The sequence below is a fragment of the Falco naumanni genome, chromosome 3 (genome assembly GCF_017639655.2).
Source record: "Falco naumanni isolate bFalNau1 chromosome 3, bFalNau1.pat, whole genome shotgun sequence".
Classification (NCBI taxonomy): domain Eukaryota; kingdom Metazoa; phylum Chordata; class Aves; order Falconiformes; family Falconidae; genus Falco; species Falco naumanni.
This window is the reverse complement of record NC_054056.1, coordinates 59039495-59061249: the sequence shown is the minus strand read 5'-3', so window position 1 is coordinate 59061249 and position 21755 is coordinate 59039495. Positions and strand designations below refer to the sequence as shown.

Here is a 21755-nt window from a genome sequence, read left to right as displayed (position 1 = left end):
ATGGTCTTAAAAGTTTTTCTTAATTTAGAAGAATTTCAGCATTCAGTGGTTTTGTGTTTGTTTAAAGGATCTAGATCTGGCTTTTGTAGAAGGAAGAGAAATCCTGGCTGCAGTTCATGCTGTGCAAGGCAGGTCATGCTCTGGAAATTCAGTTTTATTTTATCTGGCAAGTAGATGACATTTCTGTCTGCAGCCGAACTTGGTGTTAGTCAGTTAAGCCACAAAATCCAACAAGGGGAGTGGAGGGCTTAAGCTGTTTTCTGGTTATGAAGGGGAAAGACAAGTGGCCAAGTGCCTTCGGTACATTCTGCTATTTCTCTGTGTCTTGACTTAACTCTAAATCTAAGCAGTGCAAGTTACTTTTCATTTTAAAGACTTATTTTAACCTATGATCTCTTGAAGTATTTTTTGCTATACTTTTTTCTGGCTAATTCTTTCAGACAAAAGGACAAGCTAATGGGGTTGAAGGTTTGAATTTGTGGCAGTTTATAGGTTATTTTCTGTTTATTGATTGTTCTAGATCATTGGTCTTGCTAGTGCATTTTAAAATAGTAAAATGTGAACAATCTTACTCTGCCTATTTTTATATATGTAATTGCTAGGTTTTTAATGCGTTTTTGAACTCTGAATATCTATGTAGTCTAAACTTGATTTTTGGCAAATGAGGTTTTGAACTTCATTTCCAGTGATGCTAGTCTTAGTTTATATTTTCATCTTATTTGTGCTACTTTTATTTTTTTGAGGGGAATAAGAATGTGTGGGTTTAAAATAAAGCTTGTGGCTCAATTATCAAAAATTTCAGGTGATTATGTGTGTCTCTTCTTGATTTGGTATGAGTACCCGTTAGTTTGTTTCTGGATGTAATGAAGATTGATCCTCATTTTGTCAGAGAACTGTTAACTCCACTTTTTTGAGTTATCATTATAAGGTTCTGATTCCTCTGAAAGTTATTTTGAATACTTTAGAAGTAAGGACTTCCTGGAAGCAGGATTTCTTTTTGGTTTGGTGATAGCTTTTGATGACTGCACTTATATAGCAAAAATCTGTTCTGGGAGTACTTGGTGTTTCCTGTAGCAAAAAATGCCTAAACAGCTTTTTAGGTGAGAGTTATACTCTGTTAATTTTTTTTTTTTCTTTTTGCTTGGTGTAAATATTCTAAAGATGTTGTAATACTGATACTCACATTTTCTGAGTTGGCCTAGTACTGATTAAATTGTGAATACTGAGTATTTCATATAAGGTGTGTATTTATATAAATATGCTCTGTGGGTTGGTGTCTGAATGGGATGTGCTATTTCCATAAGTATTTTTGTTCATGACAATAGAACTCCAAGTAAGATGCAAATTAGAAATGAATGAAATTGAGTATCACACTTGTGGAAAACATTCTTATGAAAACTGTGGGAGTCAAACATTTCCTTGCTATAACAAAGCGTTTGTCAAATTAGCTTATAAACTTGTCATGGTGGGAGCCTGAGTGCTGATTTGCTTCTGGGTACTTGGAACTAACAGGAGTGTATTTTCTTCCAAAGGACATGTAAAAGTACCAGAAGAATTGAAGTTCCCTAATGCCTGTTGTGTGGGAATTGCATCACAGACGGTTCTTAGCATTTTTAATCCAACGGAACGGTGGTTGCAGGTCAGCGTTGGAGTACTCAGTGTTTCAGTTAATGGGGAAAAGGTAAGAGATTTTTTTAAAACAAGTTTGTAGGAATAATGCTGTATTCTTACCAGATGCCACCTGTAAAATTAGAGCCCTCTGTCAGACTTGTAGGTTTTTTCCCATTTTGTAGTTAATATGCACAAAACCAGAGCTACCTTCTTTCATCCAGGCCACCTGACTTGTTCCAACAAGTAGTCATAGAGAAGTAAATGCCATATCGTGGGATTGACTTTTAGAATTGTTTTGTGTGTGTGAAGTGTGGTAGGTTTGAGTTTACAGCTTATTCATGGACACCGTTGTATGCAGGAGAAGTTTACTCTAGAAAAGAAAGTGTCCACGCTGAGGACTGTTGATGCTAAAACATTTTGTGCAGTTTGCTCCCATTTCTTTTGAAATCAGGAGATCTTGAATGACAGAGCATGAGAAGTAATTGGAACAGGCTTCAAGCTAGATGGATCATTCTGTGGGTTATATGTAGCTTGTAGGCCATAGACCGGGGGTGTCTTGCATTTTAATTTTATGAAGTTCTATACTTCAGTTGTCATAGTAATAATTCCAGAGGTAAAAGATCTCAAGAACATGAGAATGAGTTAGATTAAAAGTCCATCAGTATAATTTAATTTCCTTTACTGGTGGATATTCTTAGAAGAATATAACAGAATAAACATAACATACTCTGAGCTTCTGGCAGTTTGGTACCTGGGAACTTGAGCTAGACGTTATTTCTGTTCTTAATATTTTTTGGTGGACTGCTCTTTATCTAGTTAATCTTGTAAACTGTGTAGTGTTGTACACAGTTTAGTTCAGTTGTGGATTCTGTGCGCTACTGTTTTTTTTCCTTTTTTAAATGTAGTTCTTGCTGGTTTTGTTTGATCCTTATTACTGAGAAATAATGGGCAATGATTCACTTCATATATTACTGCTTGTAAGTCTTACAAATATGTATCATATCACTCCTTAGGTGTATTTTTCCAGCAGATGTAGCACGTGTCTTTCCAGGCGTATGACTTCTGGTTTTACTTTCATCTTCTCTGAATGCTTCCTCTTCAAAAACCACCAAACCACAGTTCTGTGTTTATGTATACATACATGTATATACGAGAGTTAAGATTTCTTCTGTATTTTTCTAGTCACTCAGTATCATGGAGCTTTTATGCACTCTTCACCCCTGAGATTATGTTGTACCAGGAGGTGATTTTTTTCATGAAATTACTTTACAGTTGATAGTCCCATTTACAGTTGTTTCCATGAATAAATATATACACTTGTTTGCTGCACAGTATGATAAAATTTTTTTTCAGTTAACTCTGGGCTATACTGAGTGTGACTTGCAGTCTCTTTCCTACTTGAAGATCATCTATGAATATGTTCACAACAGAAACTTAAGGCATCTGCATTAGAGTTTACTGGTGATCTGCATCCACTGACCTTTCCATTACTCTTCCATCATACCTCTTTCTCCCAACTTTGATGGCAGACAGCACCAAGTACAATTGGCTTTATTTATTTTGCTGCTGTTCTTTCTCAAAAATCAGGGTTCTACTTATGATTTAATTTTCAACTACATATCTATACTAAATATAGTGCACATATACTTCCTATTTTATATATATATACACACGTATTACATTTTTGTTTTTTAATAGTATATATTTTCAACTGTATATGTACAACTATAAATACTATAATCCTAGTGTTAATCTTTCACTGGATGCTGGAGAGAAGCCCCAGCAACTTTCAGGCTGATTTACCTAACTTTAAAAAAACCAAACCGATCAACCAAACAAAAAAACAATAAAAAAACCCTGTACAGATGAGTGGAATGGAAGTGGGACATGAATATGAAGATGAAATAAATAATATTGCACAAAACCATATAGAAAATGTCTGTGCTGAGCAGTGGTGCCAGATAAATGTGGTATTTTGAAAGATAATGTCTTCTGGCAAGAGGCCTGTTAAAAATGACACAGACTTTGTTTTTCAGATGGATCCTGTGAAATATCAATGTCTGGTTTTCAAGAACAAAACCATCGTAGGATCCTATTCTACCAATGATCTGAAAATACTTTTCTTACCTTGTCATTCGGGGATCTTTCAGTGTGTTCTCAATGTTTCATCTTGGCCAGTTTCTGCAGATGCTGAGACAATCATTCAGGCAGAAGCTTTGGCAAGTAGGGTAGTTCTGACAGCAGTCGCTGAGAATCCTAATTTAGAAGTAAGTAACTTCTTGTTGTGTTCGGGGTTGTTTTTGTTGTTGTAATTTTATGAATAGTTTAATGACACTGGAAAAGAATAGGAATGCAATGTTGTTCCTCAAAGGAACCTGGAATTTCTTATGTTTGGAGTGGGGAGGCAATATAGGAAAATGTTTATGAGAAGCCTGTACCGATCTAGGAAGTTTTAGTTTTGGAAAAGCACCTGGATGGAAATGAAGGATTGTGTCTGAAAAGAATAATTTAAAAGGTATTACTTTTTCTTTAGGAAGGGAATGAATGATATCTTAAACATGTAATGCTTTTTAAGTATCTACTGTGTTGGATACCATTGAGCCTTAAAATGTAATAAAAACCATTTATTTCCAATTGTAAGGATTGATTTATTTATTACATAAAGTAGCCTTTATCTTGGTTTCTTATTACTTTCAGCTTTATGGTGGTATAGAATATTTTCTTATTTCAGACCGAGTAAAATTTGAAAGTGGATGTATGTGATGTGCTTTGTCTTGTCTTGTCATAAAGAACAACCAGGTGTGAGACAGTATGACATCAAGAATTAGATCTGACTTTATGTAGTCCTAAATTTAGGAGTATGGACAGGCAGAAATGGGCTTTGGTGGTACTTTTGGAGGTCCTGAACAAATTATGTGATAGTCTGTGATGTCGCTGATAAAAGTAAAATTTTAATGTGGCCTGTTAACTTGCTTTGGGCAAAGTATGTTTTAAAGTAATGATACTCTAGTTTAATACACATGGATATAATTTTTAATGCTTCTTTCATAAATTTTGATTTAATTTTTAGTACTTTTTTTTTATATGTAGTTTAGCAAAATCCATCATTCTCCATGTCTTTCATGGTACAGTTCATTCAGAGTTGCTTCATATTTAAATTAAAACTAAACCCTATGCTCTGTCTCTGCATGTCTTATTATATTCCTGAGATTGATAAAAGTACCAATTAAAAGCTGTATTTTGCTGCAAATCATGACAAAGAAGTGTTTTTATGCTAAGAAAAATCCAGCTACTCCTTAAGTCACTTCTTTAACTTTTTAACTTGCTAAAATGACATTTTAAAGTACCTAAAACTGACATTTCGTATTTGCTAACAATAATCATAGTTTAAATTTATTTTTATTATAAATTAGCCAAAATAATTTGATTGTGTACTAGATTTTGGAGGATAAATATTGCACTAAGATTGGCTTGCTTGACTGAGGCAAAATACATGAGAGCGAGCCAATTGGATGAAATGCCTTTTGATGTCAAAGGAAACTTGTTTCTTAGACTCTTCCTACACCTGGTAGGTAGTGTGTGTTGCTTCTGGGTGTAGCACGAAGATGATAGAATAGGTGAATAATATCCTTACTTTCCTGGTGCTTTTGTATAGTAGTGTGTTTTGGAGATCTTCCTTATAAGTTCTGCTTTGCATTAAAACTAGGTGGAAACAGGAAAAAGAGGTTCTTTGGATTTTGGTGACTTGACTTCTGGGAGTTGGAAAGCTCTTCCACTAAAACTTATCAACAAAACCCATGCTTTTGTGCCAATTAGACTTATTATTAATGCAGTAAGTACAATAAACTTACTATATGTGAAAATTAACTTTTTATGATACCGAATTTTAATACAAAAACACTTTGTTGTATGTCGTTAAGAAATATACCCTGGACACTAGATGTAAGATTCCCAAGGAATCTTTGGTTGGTCAGGAAATATTTTTTTTCTTTTTTTTTTTTTCAGAGTGGTAATCTGATTGCGCTGTAATGGTACCAGCAAAAATGCTTCTGGGATAGGTGTGGGGTTTTTGTTTGTTTGTTTACAGCCTAGCTAGCCATGGACTATGTGTTGCTTGATTTGGTAGCACAGGGAAGCAGATAGCAAAAGGGTTGTGTTGCCTAAGCCTTCCCCCTGGAATGCTGGGGATGTATTCCACTGTTCAAACAAGCAGCCAAACTTGCCTTGTAGGAAGTTTAACATGTTCTTTCTTCCTCTGCAGAAGCAAGGGCAGGACTCTGCTTTGTCTCCCACTAGACACTAGCCTGTATTATAGGCTAGAGTATTCTCCTCTCTGCACCTCTGTGACAATGCAAATTTCAGGTTTTTGGCTAGGCTGGCTGCTGTTTTGTGCTGTGGGAAGGACTGGCCTTATTAAGATGGATCAGGTCATCATGGTGACTAGTGAGGTTTGGTCTTGAAAAGCCAAACTTCTTGAAGGCTTAAACTGACCAGTTCCAGCTTGTGTCCTTTTACTGCAGAAAGGTTTCTGACTGTTTTAAGAGGGTTTGCTGGACTGTCACATATCAGCTGAAACTACAGGCTAATCTTTGATGATTTTTTTTTCCAAACTACTTAGATTCTTCAAAACTTACCTTGCATTTCTCAGCTTTGTCAGCATTATTGTTAATGACAGTAAGAGATTTAATACTTTCAATACTTTTTCTTTGACAGAATGCAGTAGCTTGGCGTTGCTTCACATTTTCCAAGGAACCGGTTAATCCTTCTAATGAACAGTTGCTCCAAATGGATGGAGTTTCTCAGATAACAGCTCCATCAGTTGTAAATCATGTGATACATGCAAGCTATGATGGACAAGTGAGTAATTTGTAGTTAGCTGTTCTTCCTGTTACTTGCAGTCTAAAGTGGCGGTTCTGAATATTTGAGTTCACGGTGATGATTTTTGAGGAATTTACCTATTTGAGCATTATAGTTTTGTTGCTAGATTTTTTTCTTTTTTTTCTATTTAGTAATTCTGTCCCTCCCGTAGGGTAAGTCAACCAATTTCTTTTTCAGGATCCCGAAGCTTTAACAGTTTGGGTTCTGTTCCATGCACCTAAGAAACAAATTTCTTGTTCAGGTATAGCAATTTGATTTTTCATTTCAGCTGAAAAAAATTTGACTTCCAATGTATGCATGTGTTAGAATTGCAGGAACAGGCTGGAAACTTGAAACATTCTATCTTTAGTTTGTGTGTCCTGATACTTCTGGTATCACATTCATTTTTAGTAACAGAAGGAGGCAGAATATATCTAGGTCTTAATCTTTTAGATATTAACAGGAATGTTTATACTTTAGTATCAAACTGTACAAAGTGGATATCTACTGCAAAATATGTGGAATTTGCTTTATTCCTTCTGTTGAGGGAATTAAATCATCACTTAAGGAAACATTGCATTGGATTGCAAAACAGATAAGAAATTTGAAGGAACCTCTGAGTTTTTCTGTCTTCCTAAATAGTGAATAGTACTAGCCAAACTAGTTGATATGTATATGAGAAGATGTCTTTTTGTTTGCTTTAGGGACAATTTCAGCCCCATTTGACAGAAAGGTAAAACTTTTAAATAAGATTCTGTGAGACCTTATTTGAAAGAAGAAAACATGTTGCCAGAGTAATGGGAGAGCTTTTAATACCACCACAAGATTAATATGTTGATTGGACAGTAGCAGAAGACAGACATGCATCCATAGGAATGGCTTTGCTGCTAATGGACTTGCTTGCTTTTGTTACACGTGGGATTGTTCCTAGATTCCTTGGGTCCTGCAGATGAATTCTTGGCAAGAGTTGATGTGGAAGTTGATAGTCCAGGACCTAGCAGTGTGATTAAAAGTATTCCTCTCCGAGCAAGAGCTGGAACAGCGAGGATACATGCTCCAAAGGACTTACAGGTTTGCATGTATTCACAAAGTGTGTTTCAGTAATAGTTTGCCTCTCCTAGCCTACTTTTTTTGTAATGTTTGGTTTTATTATATATGTATAGATACATACGTACAGACTTCTTTACTTTTTCCAGACAATACATCTGTCTACTAGTGTGGGTTCAACAGCTAAACAGCAGCTGCCGCTGAAAAATGCTGGAAATATTGGTGTATATTTGAAAGTTAAGGTAGGTTGACTTCTCCCTGTTGTAATCATGAGTTTTGAGCCATTAATAATATTGAAACTAGAGCTGAGCCTTGGGGATCCTAGCTTAACTGTGTGATTTGACAAAAGGTTTAAAAGTTTACATAAAGAGAGTGGAAAACAGGAAAGAGATTAGCTCACATTATTGGAAAAAAGTGTATGGAAGTTTTGCTGCTTGACTTCAGTTATGTTTTTTTAACAAACATACTTTAATGATTTTTAATAAATAAATTTTAAAGAAGTGTATACAAATACATAAAATTTTGTGGTGAACCCTGTGCTGTACGGCAGCTGTTAACTAGCTAGTGGAGTGAAGCCCATTTAAAGCAAAGAGAAATATTGGCATTGGGAAACATCTTTATTTCCTAACAAAGCTGCATTAGGTTTATATGTGATGTGTGATCTCTTTACTCATTTTCTTGAGGATCCATGGAAAGCATGGTCCCAGACTGAAGGGTGATGAGACACATTAGAAACCAGCATTTCAAAGTCAACGGAAGGAGCAGCCGGTCTCCTTTTACATTAAAAAAAAAATAAATATTGAGGTTTGTGAGCCCATCATTTCTTAGAGCAGAGATCATGGAAAGGATGCATGACTAGTATCACAAACACCACATTAGTGTGATACTGGATACTAACTGATACCAGTAATAGTTGGTACCAGCCTCGAGACTAGTGATATTACTTCATGTAATAAGTACTACTTTTACTTATTGTTAAATTCTTTAAATCTCTTTGTGGGCCCTTCAGTGATGTACACACAGTTGATGTCTTTAGTACAAATACCTCTAAGAGAAGCATCTGGAGTGTCTGACTTCAGAAGAGTTAAACTCTTCTAGTAAACTAGTGCAGGCTTATGGGAAAGTTCTGAAGGTGCCAGGTGTATTTGAATTGTCTGAACTGCACGTACAAAAGATGCACAACCAAATCATATTACATCTTGCAGAATTGTTCATTCCCTTAAAATAAGTAACCAACCCTCCCTTTTCCCCTTGTTTGCTTTCAGACATTAGATCAGGACAGCTGCTTTGCTGTTGAACCAGAGGATCTTTTCCTTCTTCCTGGAGAAGAAAGGGAAGTGACTGTCGTGTTTTTCCCAAAAAGCATAACTAGTACAGAAAGGTAACAACTGATTTTATGCCACCTATGTTAAAAAGAATTACTTTTTACCTTAAGGTCATGAACAAATTGAAAGTTCTACCCACAGGGGAAACTTGAAACTTTGACTTAGGTTGCTTTTGCTAGAGTCCTCATTCATTACAAAGATTTTTGCTGGGGTTCTTCTGTATAATAGATTACCTGCCTCTCTTGCTGTACATAGCTTAATGACCAGACAATATTTCCCATCACAGATCAGCAGGTGTCCTGAGACTTATTTAGTGGGAATAAATGGAGTAAGTTTCTGAAGCCCTTTGTATGGTACTTGTTTCTAAAGTACAGCAAAGCCTTAAAATACTTCAGCAGCTCCTTCAATTGCTTCTGCTCATCTTCACTCCACTGAGACAAGGGACATGTTGTCTCTATTTTACATACAAAAATCTTGAGCACAGATCAGGATTGAAAGTGCTCATTAATTTTGGCTGCCATAATTAAATAAAATTTCAGCTGTAAATCACGTACAACATTAATGTACATGTTCCTCTTGCAGATGTAAGCATTCATATTTTTGCACGTTAGCACCTGTCAAACTTCATTCTGTGAAGTAGATTTGGTTGTTCCAAGTGACCATTCTGGTGTCATGTAAGATTATTTTTTTTTTTTTGGCAATAGCAGGGTTCTGACTGATTTAATCAGAGCAACTTTTCCTCTTGTTACATGTTTTCCAGTTTCTGCTCTAGTAGAGCAAGAATGGACAAAGGAATGTGTCCAAAATATGTTCAGCTTCACTGTCTAGTTTAAGTAGGCCTAGCCAGTGCATTAAATAAAACAATGAGTTGTTCTGTGCTAATGACAGCATGATCCTAATGGATAGGCACACAAAATGGTTTCTTTGCTTTCCTGTAGCTTTATGCATAACTGGTTTACGTTACAGGCTCAGGATACTGAGTAGGGTTGGAAACTTTGCAGTCAACTTGCAAGTGTTGCCAAAGGAGTAATGAACTAACTAAACCAGTAACAGGAGTTCATATTCCCTACTGGTGGGATGCAGGACTCAGTCAGTAGGCATCATAGGAATTCAATGACAGCTAGAGTGAAGGATGTTGAGCTTCATTCCTGGCTCTAAGTGGGTCTTGTGCCATGGCAAATGCTTCAGTCTATTTTTTAAAAGCTTGATTTCCTTCCTGCCCTGTGCCTTTTTTCTAGTTTTTTCTGTTCTGTTTTTCTGATTGTGTTTTCTATTTTTCCTGTTATCATTGGTTAGATACTTCCAATCTCCACTTCTTCCATATCTACTTCATCCTTTTGTTTTATTTTTCTGTTGACTTCTGTCCACCTTAATTAGACAGCACTGTCTTTTTCTGTTCCTCTTCTGTTTTGTGGTTTGTTTGTTGTTTTGTTTTTTTTTTTTTTTCTTCCTTTGGTGTGCCTACTTTCTCTTCTGTTTTCTTTGCTAGCTAGGTTCAGCTTTCCTATTCAGTATTAGCCCATTTCTTTCTACTTCATTATTTAAATGTATATTCCTGATGCTCTCATTCATTTGTTTCTCTGCTCTGCCTGAAGAAGGTGGTAGTCATCTGGACAGTGCTTGTGTCCTATAGGGTAGAGACTGTATCATGAGAAGGTGGCTGATTCCATGTCTGTGGTTTCAGTGTTCTTTATCACAGCAATTCCAGGAAACCAAGTGAGGAAAAAAATCTTAGGTTTATGGCTTAGAACGCTACCATTGTTAACAGGACTCAATTTAATTTTGATGCTCCTGGGTATCTCACACTTGTAAAACTTCATTGAAGTTTCACAGGTGTTTCAAAAGGCATTTATTTAATCTATGTAGAGACCGCCAGACTTTGTTTCTCTCCAAAATTAGTCTGTCAAAATAATCAGAAGTTACCATGGGCAAAAAATAATTTACCTAGCTGTAGTGAAATACTTACCTGAACCATTTCCAGATGAAATACTTCAGAAGATTGCTTGAGGTACATGTGACATGCATATTTACAGCCCATAGGATTATTTTGCTATGCCTAAAGCTGGCCTTTGTCATAAAATAAGAAAAAGTATTTGTATTTTCCCCTTAAGAAGGTAGTTTAAAAAGGTCTATCTATAATTTTTTTTCTTTAGTTATGTTTTGTTTTCATCAGCTGATCTTGTTCTGTGGTGGAATTTAAATGTATTTATTTATTTTTGAAGTACTTTGAAAATCCTTGTGCTGCCATCTGGGCCTCAGTATGAAGTGGTGATAAAAGGTGAGGTGGAGTCTAAGGAAAATAGACCTGTGTCTACAGCTGCTGCCTGCTCGGACATCCCACCCATTCTCTCCAACAAGCAGTTCATTGCCTGGGGAGGAGTACCACTTGGAGCATCAGTGTAAGTATTAGTTGGGCAGCTGTTCATATAGAATATAATATTAAGTATAGGAAATATACTTAATGGCATTTATTTGAGGTAAAACTTCCTATTCACATTGAGCATCCACAGGTCATAAACTAAGCTATTGTATGACTCAAGTGAGAGAAGCAGTGTATTACAATTAATTTTTTTTGTGCAAGAAATTTTTGGAAACAAACTGTGATCTTGTTTGAGCTTTTTGTATTCTTTAGGAGCCTTTAGTTATTGTTAGAGTAATAACTGATTCTGTAAGATTAGTGTGTTATGTAAGTAGAAATGTAGTGGTAAATGTTTTCCAAGTAAGTTGATGGAAAAATTATATTGGTTTGACACCTGTCTCTTGCTAGAACTGAATCTCTGTGCGTGTTTTTCTTCAATTCATCTATTAAGACTAGAAGAATCCAATGTGGTAATGTAATTTGACCATCCAAATAGCATAGGTTGTTGGAACATCCCGTAATTTCTATGCATTTGAATGTGTTCCAATGTTAAAAATTTTAGTGATGGAGAACCCATTGCATCCCTAATTAAGATTACTGTATCCTTCAGACTAGTTCTTGTCTGAATTTCTTAGTTTCAAGTTCCCAGCTTCAGTATGCCATGACTCAGTGAAACTGTTCATAGTTGTCTAGATACACTTCGCTGCTTTTGTATGTAAAGGCTGCAAGTTTTGCAGATCTCTGGACTACTGTTAAGTATCACTGTAAGGACTAATCCAGAGTTGTTCTGATACTTTTTGAGGAATCCAGTAATGTTCCTGGTTGTTTAAAAGTGATCCATGTTTGTAGCCAACAAATGTTTTTAATAGCTATGTTCCTATATTCCTATATTTTTCTGCTTTATTAAGACAGTGTATTTTTAACATAGTAGTTTTGGCTGTTTGGTGTTTGAGAATTACTTTCTTTTCTTTGTATGCTGCTACCTTTTTATTTCCTGTTGCTCCTGAAAAATAGTTTTTATGCATCAGTGGTTTTAGGAAGCTGAAATTGTTTTAAGAATATTTGTTCCAACAGAGTACAAAACAGTGTCTGCCACTGAAAATCAGGGAGAGGCTTTGCTATCCCTACGTCCTTCTCTTTGATTTTTATTACATGATCCTTCCTCTTCTTTGTGTTTTTTAGCAGGTTTAAGGCTCATCACATCCTTCTGTGGTTGTTTTTTGACTTTGCAAAATGATAAAGGCACTTGCTCTGCTTGCTGGAGGTGTTTCCTTCCTTAACAGAGGAAGGATCTGAGTACTGTAAGGCTGATCAATGCCAGGATATATCAGAGAAGAAAAAAATTACTTTTTGGTCAGCCTGACACTGTGAAGTGGCCATAACTTTCTTTGGTACTATCATGTTGAAAAGTACATGAAAAGCAGAAGTTATCCTTAATTTTGTGCTTTAAAACTGCTCCAGTGAATCTGGGCCAGACTACTCACAAGACTCTTGCTTCTGCATGTCTAAGTGTCTTCGGATAATTTAATTGTAACTGTCTCTCAAAGTGGGTTTTTTGAAGGAATTTTTGTGTTGACACAACTGCAGCTTGCATTAAAAGTTCAAGCTGTTAAGTACAATACTTGAACTTCAGAAGAGCTGTATTTAGATATTTTGAGGTGGGTTTGCTGTAAGAGGATTGATGTGTAATGGTATATGACAAAGTAAGGTCTTGTAAGTTTGAGCATGCAGAAATAATTTCATGGCTAACATTCTTTTGTTCGGAGAGGTGATTTTTTTTTTTTCATGAAATTACTTTAAAATTGTCCCATTTCCATTGTTTCCGTGAATAAATATATTTTACAACAAATGTAAATTAACTGCATATAAGTAAACTTCATATTTTTCAGCCAGCAGAAGTTAACTCTAAGAAATGACTCTCCGTCTGTGACCCAGCATTTAAGACTGTTGATAAGAGGCCAGGATCAAGACTGCTTTCAGGTAACTACCATGAAAAATTCTCTTTAGTGCTAGTGATGATTATCAGTTGATGTGTATAATAAAAATGTCTTTGCCCTGAAGTGTTGTTCCCATATAAATGTCATTGACTAGCAGGCTGCAGGAGTGCTTGCTGCCAAGATGGGCATGGTAGCAGAGCTTAAGCTACAGTGGTAACCTTAGGAAGAGCTGAAATGGTAGGAGTGTTGCAGCAAACTGGAGCTCAATTCACAGCTCCTTAAGCTGCTGTAACATAACAGAGTCAATACTTGGTGGAGTGATCCATCAGTGGCCCTTCTTGCAGGAGGGAATCCAGACCTCACTTGAAGGGACTGTGTATGTGAGGGAGGGAGGAAAGAAAAACTGAAATTAGCCTTTGGGAATTACTGTAACTAGAGGGTTTTTTTGGTCAGTAGTCCACATACGTGTGTATCCTCTTTTCTCCTCAAATGTTCAGATTTGATATCTAAAATCTTTGAGAGAATTAATGTAGTGCTGGTTAAGTTCAGCCTTACAGTATTGTGGATTGAAGGAAGAAACTGTGTGGTCTAAAATGAGAAGCATCGGTATGCTTTTTGTGGGAACATACAGTACTTGGTCTTTTTTGTTGCATATTAAGCATTACAACTTTCAGTTGACAATGCTGTATGTTTAGTTAATCCAGATTTTGAGGAAGTTTATTTTGAGTTACTAGTGAAGTAAGTCTTACTGCTATGTGGTTTTCCTATTGTAGTCACTTGCTTCTGATGTCTTTGTTTTTATAGCTGCAAAGTATATTTGGATCAGAAGAACGCTTAACTAGTAATTGGGAACTCAAAATTCGTCCCAGAAAAGATACTAACATATACTTGATGTTTACACCTACTCGAATAACTTGCTTCTTTGCAAAGCTGGAAATCAAACAAGTGGGGATTCGATCACAGCCAGGAATTAAGTTTACTGTAAGAGTCCCAACCTAACTTCTAATAATTTGAAATATACTTTTTAAATGATTATTGAATCTAGTACTGAATAGCTGTTTCTATTGAAAAGCTGAAAGATACACACAAGAAAAGTTTAGAAGATACACAGTGTGCTTATCTGTATACTTGTTAAAGATTGTATGGGTATTAAATGTTACAGTTTCAACACCAGTCTCAATTTTGCATGCAATTTTCCCCTTGTCAAGGAAGAAGAAAGATTTTTATATACTACATTAAAAGTAGCCTAAGATTTTTAACTCTAGAACTGTCAGAAAATCTGAACTTTTCTTGTTCTGTAGGTAGGTCTTAAATTAATTTTCAGTAGAACCTCAAAAAGATTGAATAAATTTAGGCTTTTTTGTGTCACTCGATCTATTTTACCATAGTTGTACAGAAGTTTTAGTTAAGAAGCTTTCTTTCATTGAAGTACTTTTTTTGTGTGTGTGTTTTTCTTTTCTTTTCTTCCCTGCCCCACTCTCCCCACAGATACCATTATCTGGGTACGGAGGAACAAGCAATATAACTTTAGAAAATGTTAAAAAACTGTCAGATAGTTACATGGTAACACTGGATGGATTATTGCCTGCAAGTTTAAGGAAAGCTTCCTTCCTCATAAGAAATACAGGTTCTCGGGCTGCCTATGTTAAAGCACTGTGCTTTGCAAACCTACGAATGAAAAAAGTTATGGATCCTCAGGTAATGATGGTATCTCCAGAGAAGTTTGTACTAAGAGAAGGAACGTATGAAGTAAGTATTACACGTGATTCTGACCAAGTTTTATTAATGTAAATTAAAATAAATGTCATCAGTGAGAATGTGTCTAACTAGTCCTTTATTCAAATCTCACTTAACTTGCGTTAAACCCTGTTTCACTTGTACTGCGGCAATTTGTTGACTCATAGCCCAAATGTTAGTACTAACAATAAGATTCTTTTTCTGATTATGTATGTTTATTTTATCAGGTGATTACTATAACATGGAATCCAATGGAAAAGGAAAAGAGCTTCCATAAAACACACACGTTGGTATCAACAGTATGTTTTTTTTGTGGAGATGAAGTTTCTAGACAGCAGTATCGTAGGTAAGATGTACTTTGCTATTGAAACAGACACAGATGTTTAATAAAACTTTAGAACTAGGGATGTGTGGTATCATGAGTATGGTTTTAACATGCTTCCAAAAATAGTAACAACCACCCAAAAGGCAGGGATGATATGGAGAGATCTAGTAAGTCTTACATCTGGTAGGGTGTTTGGTGGAGGTTTGATTTGATTATTTGTGGTTTTGTTTGCGTACTGTAGCTACAATTCTAGCTAAGGGTTTTATTTCCTGTTTGCATTTTTGAATTTGAGTGTGTTGGGTTTTGGGAAAAATTTTTGCTTTTGTGTGGAAGACAGTTGTGTTCTGTCTTAGTGTCTCTCTTTCCAATGTGTAGTTTTAATTTTTAAAGAAAAGGCTCATAAAAGGAGTAATACTCAAATTCAGTAGTATTAAGTTTTGAAAAAGATTCTCATCTTGATTTGCTAAATTCTGTTGATGAAGATGGTGTTGGAGTAGTTGTGTATGTGAGAGGAATAACATCAACATATGCTTGTAACACACTGAGGAAATTTGTAGAATATATCTTATGGAGCTTAAATAGAGGCTGTGCAGTATGCTGGCATACTTTGCTTTTAATGACAGAAGTGGCGTTTTTGACTTATGCTGTACGTGGCGTATAGCGATAGTGCAAAATGTTAAGAACAGGCAGAGCACTAAGGTGCTGATGATCATTGTTCAGCACAAAATTTCAGAATGGCAGTATTTCACTATTGCTTTTAAATGGATTGCCTGAATTTTGTGAAGGTAATTGTATTTATTGTTACCCAAATAAAGTATTGAGCATATCTGAATTTAACTGTATGACTTCAAATATAAAGCTCATGGAACAGCTGCATTGGCTTATTTTAGGTATCTTGGAAGATGCTTGTTACTGACTTGTATGAACTCCTTTGTCTAAGGCAATGTTCACTATCATTGAATCCATCTCAAAAGGCAGAAATATTTGGGGAATAGCTTTGATACACTGATCAACAGAAAACCCATTAGGAAGCTTGATACACTTGTATAGAGGTAATGTTGGAAGCTTTTTTTGTTCAGATTCTGGACATTGGTACATGAGTGAAATTATTTGTTGCTGATTTTATTAGTCAGCAGGCATAGCATTTGCTTCTTGAACATAGTAGTCGGTTGTTTCTTGGTGGGAGCTTCTCTGAAGTCTGCCATGATAATTTGAAAGAGTTGCTTATTTCTTGAAATTACTTGAGTACTCTAAGCCAGTCAAAACCCATTCTGTAATTATGTACTAGGAAGGGAATATGATTTGGGACTTAGAGGCAGGAATGTGAGGTGAGTAATCTGCCCAGTCTGCCAACCTGTGGCTCAAGTTCTTTACTCCAAAAATACACATAGTCAGTAGCCTGGTAAGTAGCTTAGACCTGAGAGTTACTATTGCTGAGGTAATATTCCCACCCGCACGGCTTTGACCCTATCTGATTGTCAGGTTTCCTCTTACTGACTTGTAGATTCCCATTTTACCTAGGACTATTTATATCCCTACGCCTCCCAGTCTTTTCTGCCCTATTGGCAGTCATGCTCCTTGGCTCCATGTTCCTGCTGTTTGCTGGCACCTGCTCCTGCTGCTGCTCTGCCATTTAGTCAATTTTTTCCCCTCAAAAGGCTTTCACTCGTGACCAAAATAGCATTCTTCTCCTTCCTGTGGTGATGGAAAAAAAAAAAAATCACTCAGATGCCTGATGTACTTACCAGAAATCTAAGTAGGTGTGACTGACAGCAGAGAACAAGTATCTTGGAAAGACAAGTGTATGGTAGCCATTATTTCAGTGATTCCTTTTACTGTGCAGCAATAGAGAAAGTATTTCTTTAAACATTCTAAGATTATGAAGAGAGTTCAGTTTTGAACAAATGCTCACAGATTTGAGCTTGGTGTATGCAAGAAATGATGAGTTAAAATTGTGCTGGATTCTTATCAATCTTTCCAAATTGTTGTTTTCAGTACTTTGTGTAATTTAATTACTCATGTTTCTTTAACAGAGCTATGATGTATAAACCTGAGGTAGAAAAACACATAATCCCAGAAAACAGCTTGTTGAGAAACGTTGTATTTGATGAAGAATTTCAAGGGGAGCAGCTTGTGACAGAAGGTAAGCCTATGACTTCTTAAAATTAAAATGTACTAATTGTTTTCAGGTGGAAAAATATGCTTTTAGACTTGAATCCTAGTTATTTTTCCACTTTTTTTTTTTGTAAATGTAGAAGCAAATATCTCAGTTTGGGTTTGTGTGGCCAGGTTTTGGTAGCAGGGGGGCTTCCCCTGTGTCCAATGAAGACAATACCAGCCGGCTCCAAGACAGACCTGCCGCTGGCCAAGGCCGAGCCCAACAGCGATGGTGGTGGTGCCACACTTTAAGAAGTGTGTGGGGGATTTGAGACAGGTAACAGTGATTTCAGCCAGTGAGAAGATTAAGAATATGTGAGAGCAACAGCCCTGCCAACACCCTGGTCAGTGCAGAAAGAGGGGCAGGGGGGCTCCAGGTGCCGGAGCAGAGATTCCCCTGCAGCCCGTGGTGAAGCCCACGGTGGGGCAGGCTGTGCCCCTCAGCCCGTGGAGGGCCCGATGTGGAGCAGATCCCCACCTGCAGCCCGTGGGGGTCCATGGTGGAGCAGATCCCCACCTGCAGCCCGTGGAGGACCCCACGCCAGAGCAGGTGGGTGCCCAAAGGAGGCTGCAACCCCATGGGAAGCCCAGGCTGGGGCAGGGTCCTGGCAGGGCCTGTGACCCTGCTGGGGACACACACTGGAGCAGTATGTTCCTGGAGGACTGTCCCCCGTGGAAGGACTCAAAACTAGTTAATGTCCCATGATTTACACTCTTTTCAAGTATTCACCTACATTTCTGACTTGTTTGATGGCATTAGAAGACCTCACAGCAAACCCTATCGGAGGAAAAAACCTGCCACCTATTGCCACCGAGTGCCTGGAGAAAGGTAACTCCGTTTGGCTGAGACAGTGAATGCATCAACCTGACAGTCACCGGTGACGACAATCACCTGGAATACTGTGAAGCAAATCACACGGGTGAAAAAAAAGCAGTTTTATCTATGTGGAATATCTTCTCTTAAGTGGTTTCACCTTAAAATGCTTCATCATAAAGAGCTTCACTTGTGAAACCACCTAAACGTGGAAGGAAGAAGTGGTAACTGCGTCTGATTTTTTCAGCATCTTATACAAATCTAAACCATCGGTCTCAAAATGATACCAACTGCTAGAAGATCACAGTTCCATCTGAATTGTTTTAACCTACTAGTAACACTTTAAAACTATTTTATCTTGTCGCAGCATTTTCATGTTTGCCTTTTCTGACGTTCATTTAACAACTTGCATTTTCTGATGTTCATTTAACAAACCGTTCCAGACAGCTGTCAGTTTTGCTAATGGTAGCTTATTTTTTCTTTCTGTAGAAAACAAGACCTACCTCTTGCATTTTAAATGTTTTTCTGTCTGTCTTTCAGACGGAGTTTGTCACGTATAGCTTATTTTTTCCTATTTGGTCACATTTGTGTTATTTGCTCAAAATTATTTATCTTGGTCATAAAATGTCCTTGCCCTCTTATGTCCTACTTTATCTACTCAATGTAAGGTGAGGACCGTTGTTTTTAAAAAAAATGAAGTGAGACAGACTTGTATAACACTGCAAATATGCCTTCAAGGAGGTGTGCTGGAAGGGTAGCTCTTAGAAAAATAAGCTAGATTGTTCTTACTCATTTTAGCGATGTTACAGACTTCATGCCTTTCCTTACCTTCTTGTCACCCAATGATGTCTAGTGTGAACAGTATGCAATCATAAAGATTAGTGTTCACTGAGTTTTCGGTGGGAATATCCACAGATATTTTTTTTTATGTTATGTGTTCTTGTAAGTCAAATACTATGCAGGAACTAATAGTAGTACTTGGAATTAAGAAATCTGATTCTTTTTTTGTCCTTTCTATAAGATGCTATCTTTTAGGTAAAAAGTAAGTTCTTTTTTCAACATCTAAATGCTTTTTAAACTTTTTTGCCTCTTAAATGAAAGACTGTTAAAGAGATGATGCAGGGGAAAAAAAGCTCAAAGCATAAATGCCTTGGCTGTAAGAATTGCTTTCAGTATAAATTTGGTTCCCTAGACTGTTTAGGCCTCCATTTCTCATTGCCTTAGTCCACAGAGCTATTTGAAAAACCTCTTAAGAAATTAAATAGTAATGTTAGATATGAAATAGTGTCATGTTGGGTTTTCACCAGTCTGCCCACTTGATGCATCATTGTGGTATGGTCCAGGGCCAGCAGGTGGAAGGATCTGTGTTGTATGTTTGTGTGTTCCCAGTAAGGAGCCTTCATCCTGATCGGCCAGAGAGGGGAACAAAATGAGGCCATTGTTGCTGCTTGAGTTTGCATGAGTGCTGAGTGTTTCTGTCTGTGTTGGTCTGTGTGTGTGCATGCGTGTGGGGTTGCTCACTGGGAACATGGGCTCAGCCTTGCTACTGGTTGGACCTGTGGCAGCCTCACCTCTTTATCAGGCTACCAGATTCAGTTACTCCCTAACACTAACGTGGTTTGCTGCACTAATCGAAGATCTTTTACATACTGATCTAATGTATTTCTAGGTGCCCAGGTATGCTTCAGTTACTAGTTGAATAGGCAGTGGTTGTTGATATTTAACATCTAGCAACTGTTTATTCTAAGGTAGTCTCAAATATTTTGTGACTTCTGTACTTGGGTTGTCAAAATGACATTGGTTTCCAATGCATATTAGCATCTTATCTGAATATCGATTTATTGTTAGAGAGGAGGGAGGGAATTCTGATCAGGTATTCTTTGCAAGATCCTGTTGCACATTTCTAAGTATAATATGACATACTTCACTACATTTTATAGGATTTAAGCCTTTGTATAAAATTGTTTTTGTCTGTTGTGATTGTGAAGATGGCATCGTCAATCTGTTTATGTGCTTTAATTTGGGTCTGACACTTCTGGGTCTGCAGTTGTATGCACTGTGGCCTTGGCGTTCAAAGTTATGATATCATGAACTAGCCATTTTGATATTTGAGTTGGTGAAAATGAGACAGACTGTAAAAGTTAAGTGTTTTATTGGGGGTTATTTGAAAACTGGGGTTTCCAAACTGAATGGAATTCAGTGGGGGAGTGGGGGTGGGAATAAAAGAAACTTAGAGTAGAAATAATAGTCATCCTGAAGAAAGAACATATTTCCATACTGAATTTTATTATGACAGAATAAATAAATAATTTATTCAGCCCCCCACTTTCTGTTAATCATGCCTTTGCAAGACTTAGCTTTGTTAACAAGTTTCAGGATGCATGTAAATTCTAACTAAAAATGCTTCTACAGCAGATGTTGCTTTGTCTTATCTGTAGTTGAGTTGTAGAAGCTATATACAAATATTAATAGTCTCTGGTATCTACTGTGCAGCAAAAGAAATAATGATTGGATCGAATGTATCCTGTGTGAGAAGTGACCACTTCTTCATTCTGTCTATTCAATGTGAAATGGCTTGAGGCAAAGGAGAAAACTTTGACTTGATTATTAAACATTTTATTATCTTTGAATTATACTCTTACATTCTTGACCTTTTTGATATTTACAGGTATAGTAAATTAAATAATGATGTGTTAGATTGAATAGACTGAGTAACTGAAAAATAACTTATCAAGTTGAATCTCTTTCTTTGAAGCCTTAGGAATGTATTAGTCTTATTTGTCAGGATAAAGAAAAAAAAGGTAAAACAACTTTAAATTGGTATAGATTCAGATTATCTTATACCATTTGTATAAAGATGGAAAATACCTATCTTAAAATCAAAAAGTTAAAATTGATGTGTTTAGATTTATTCTACATTTCACGTTAATTTTGATTTATGCCCAATAACTGAACTTGTAGTAAGTAGTTTTTTGAATGATCCTAGGATGTCTTAGCCAACAGATTAACTAGGTCTATATCCTCAATCTCTGTTGTGTAATTTCTGAGTATTATAGATTTGTACTTATTAGAATTGCTTTATTATTCTCATTTTTAGTATGTGATATCCCACGGGGAACAAATGATATCAAGCTTTTCTACACAAATATGCGAAAGATTATCCTTTCTGTGGTTGGGTATTCCACTTCTGATCAGGATGGTTTTCAGCAGTCTCCTGGACATCATTTGGAACCGGACAGGTAACGTAACTATAAGGTTGACTGTCAAATAATGTCTAACTGAAGTGAATCTCCTTTCATTGAAGATTTTTGTAAGTTGAAAATTGACTTACTTTACAAGTGAAAGAACTGGCTGTATAATGAGAATGAATCCAATGAATATCTAGGTGGCTCTTCTCGCTGTTTTTCTCTATATGTTTAAAGTGTTATGATAACTTTTAAACTATTCTCTCAACTGACACCATTAATTTTATCTGTGACTTCCTAGTTCATGTGAAGAAACTGGTTTTTTTTCCATAGACACTTCCAAAATGCATTTGTTGTAGTCCTAATAGGACTATAACTACTTCATTCCTTGCAATGAATGT

At 36.5% G+C, this 21755-nt stretch overlaps 1 protein-coding gene across 1 annotated transcript in view; it reads left to right on the top strand.

The window, feature by feature from the left end:
• Nucleotides 1-21755, top strand: part of LOC121084446 (centrosomal protein of 192 kDa-like) — an 87725-nt gene that overhangs the window by 45210 nt on the left and 20760 nt on the right. Inside the window, exons 29-43 of the mRNA XM_040585874.1 lie at nt 1533-1681; nt 3648-3878; nt 5318-5443; nt 6325-6468; nt 6667-6730; nt 7400-7539; nt 7665-7757; nt 8781-8896; nt 11063-11239; nt 13089-13179; nt 13941-14117; nt 14625-14885; nt 15101-15219; nt 17232-17341; nt 21267-21408. Coding sequence (XP_040441808.1) covers nt 1533-1681; nt 3648-3878; nt 5318-5443; nt 6325-6468; nt 6667-6730; nt 7400-7539; nt 7665-7757; nt 8781-8896; nt 11063-11239; nt 13089-13179; nt 13941-14117; nt 14625-14885; nt 15101-15219; nt 17232-17341; nt 21267-21408 — 2140 coding nt within the window. The remainder of the gene's footprint in view (nt 1-1532; nt 1682-3647; nt 3879-5317; nt 5444-6324; nt 6469-6666; nt 6731-7399; nt 7540-7664; nt 7758-8780; nt 8897-11062; nt 11240-13088; nt 13180-13940; nt 14118-14624; nt 14886-15100; nt 15220-17231; nt 17342-21266; nt 21409-21755) is intronic.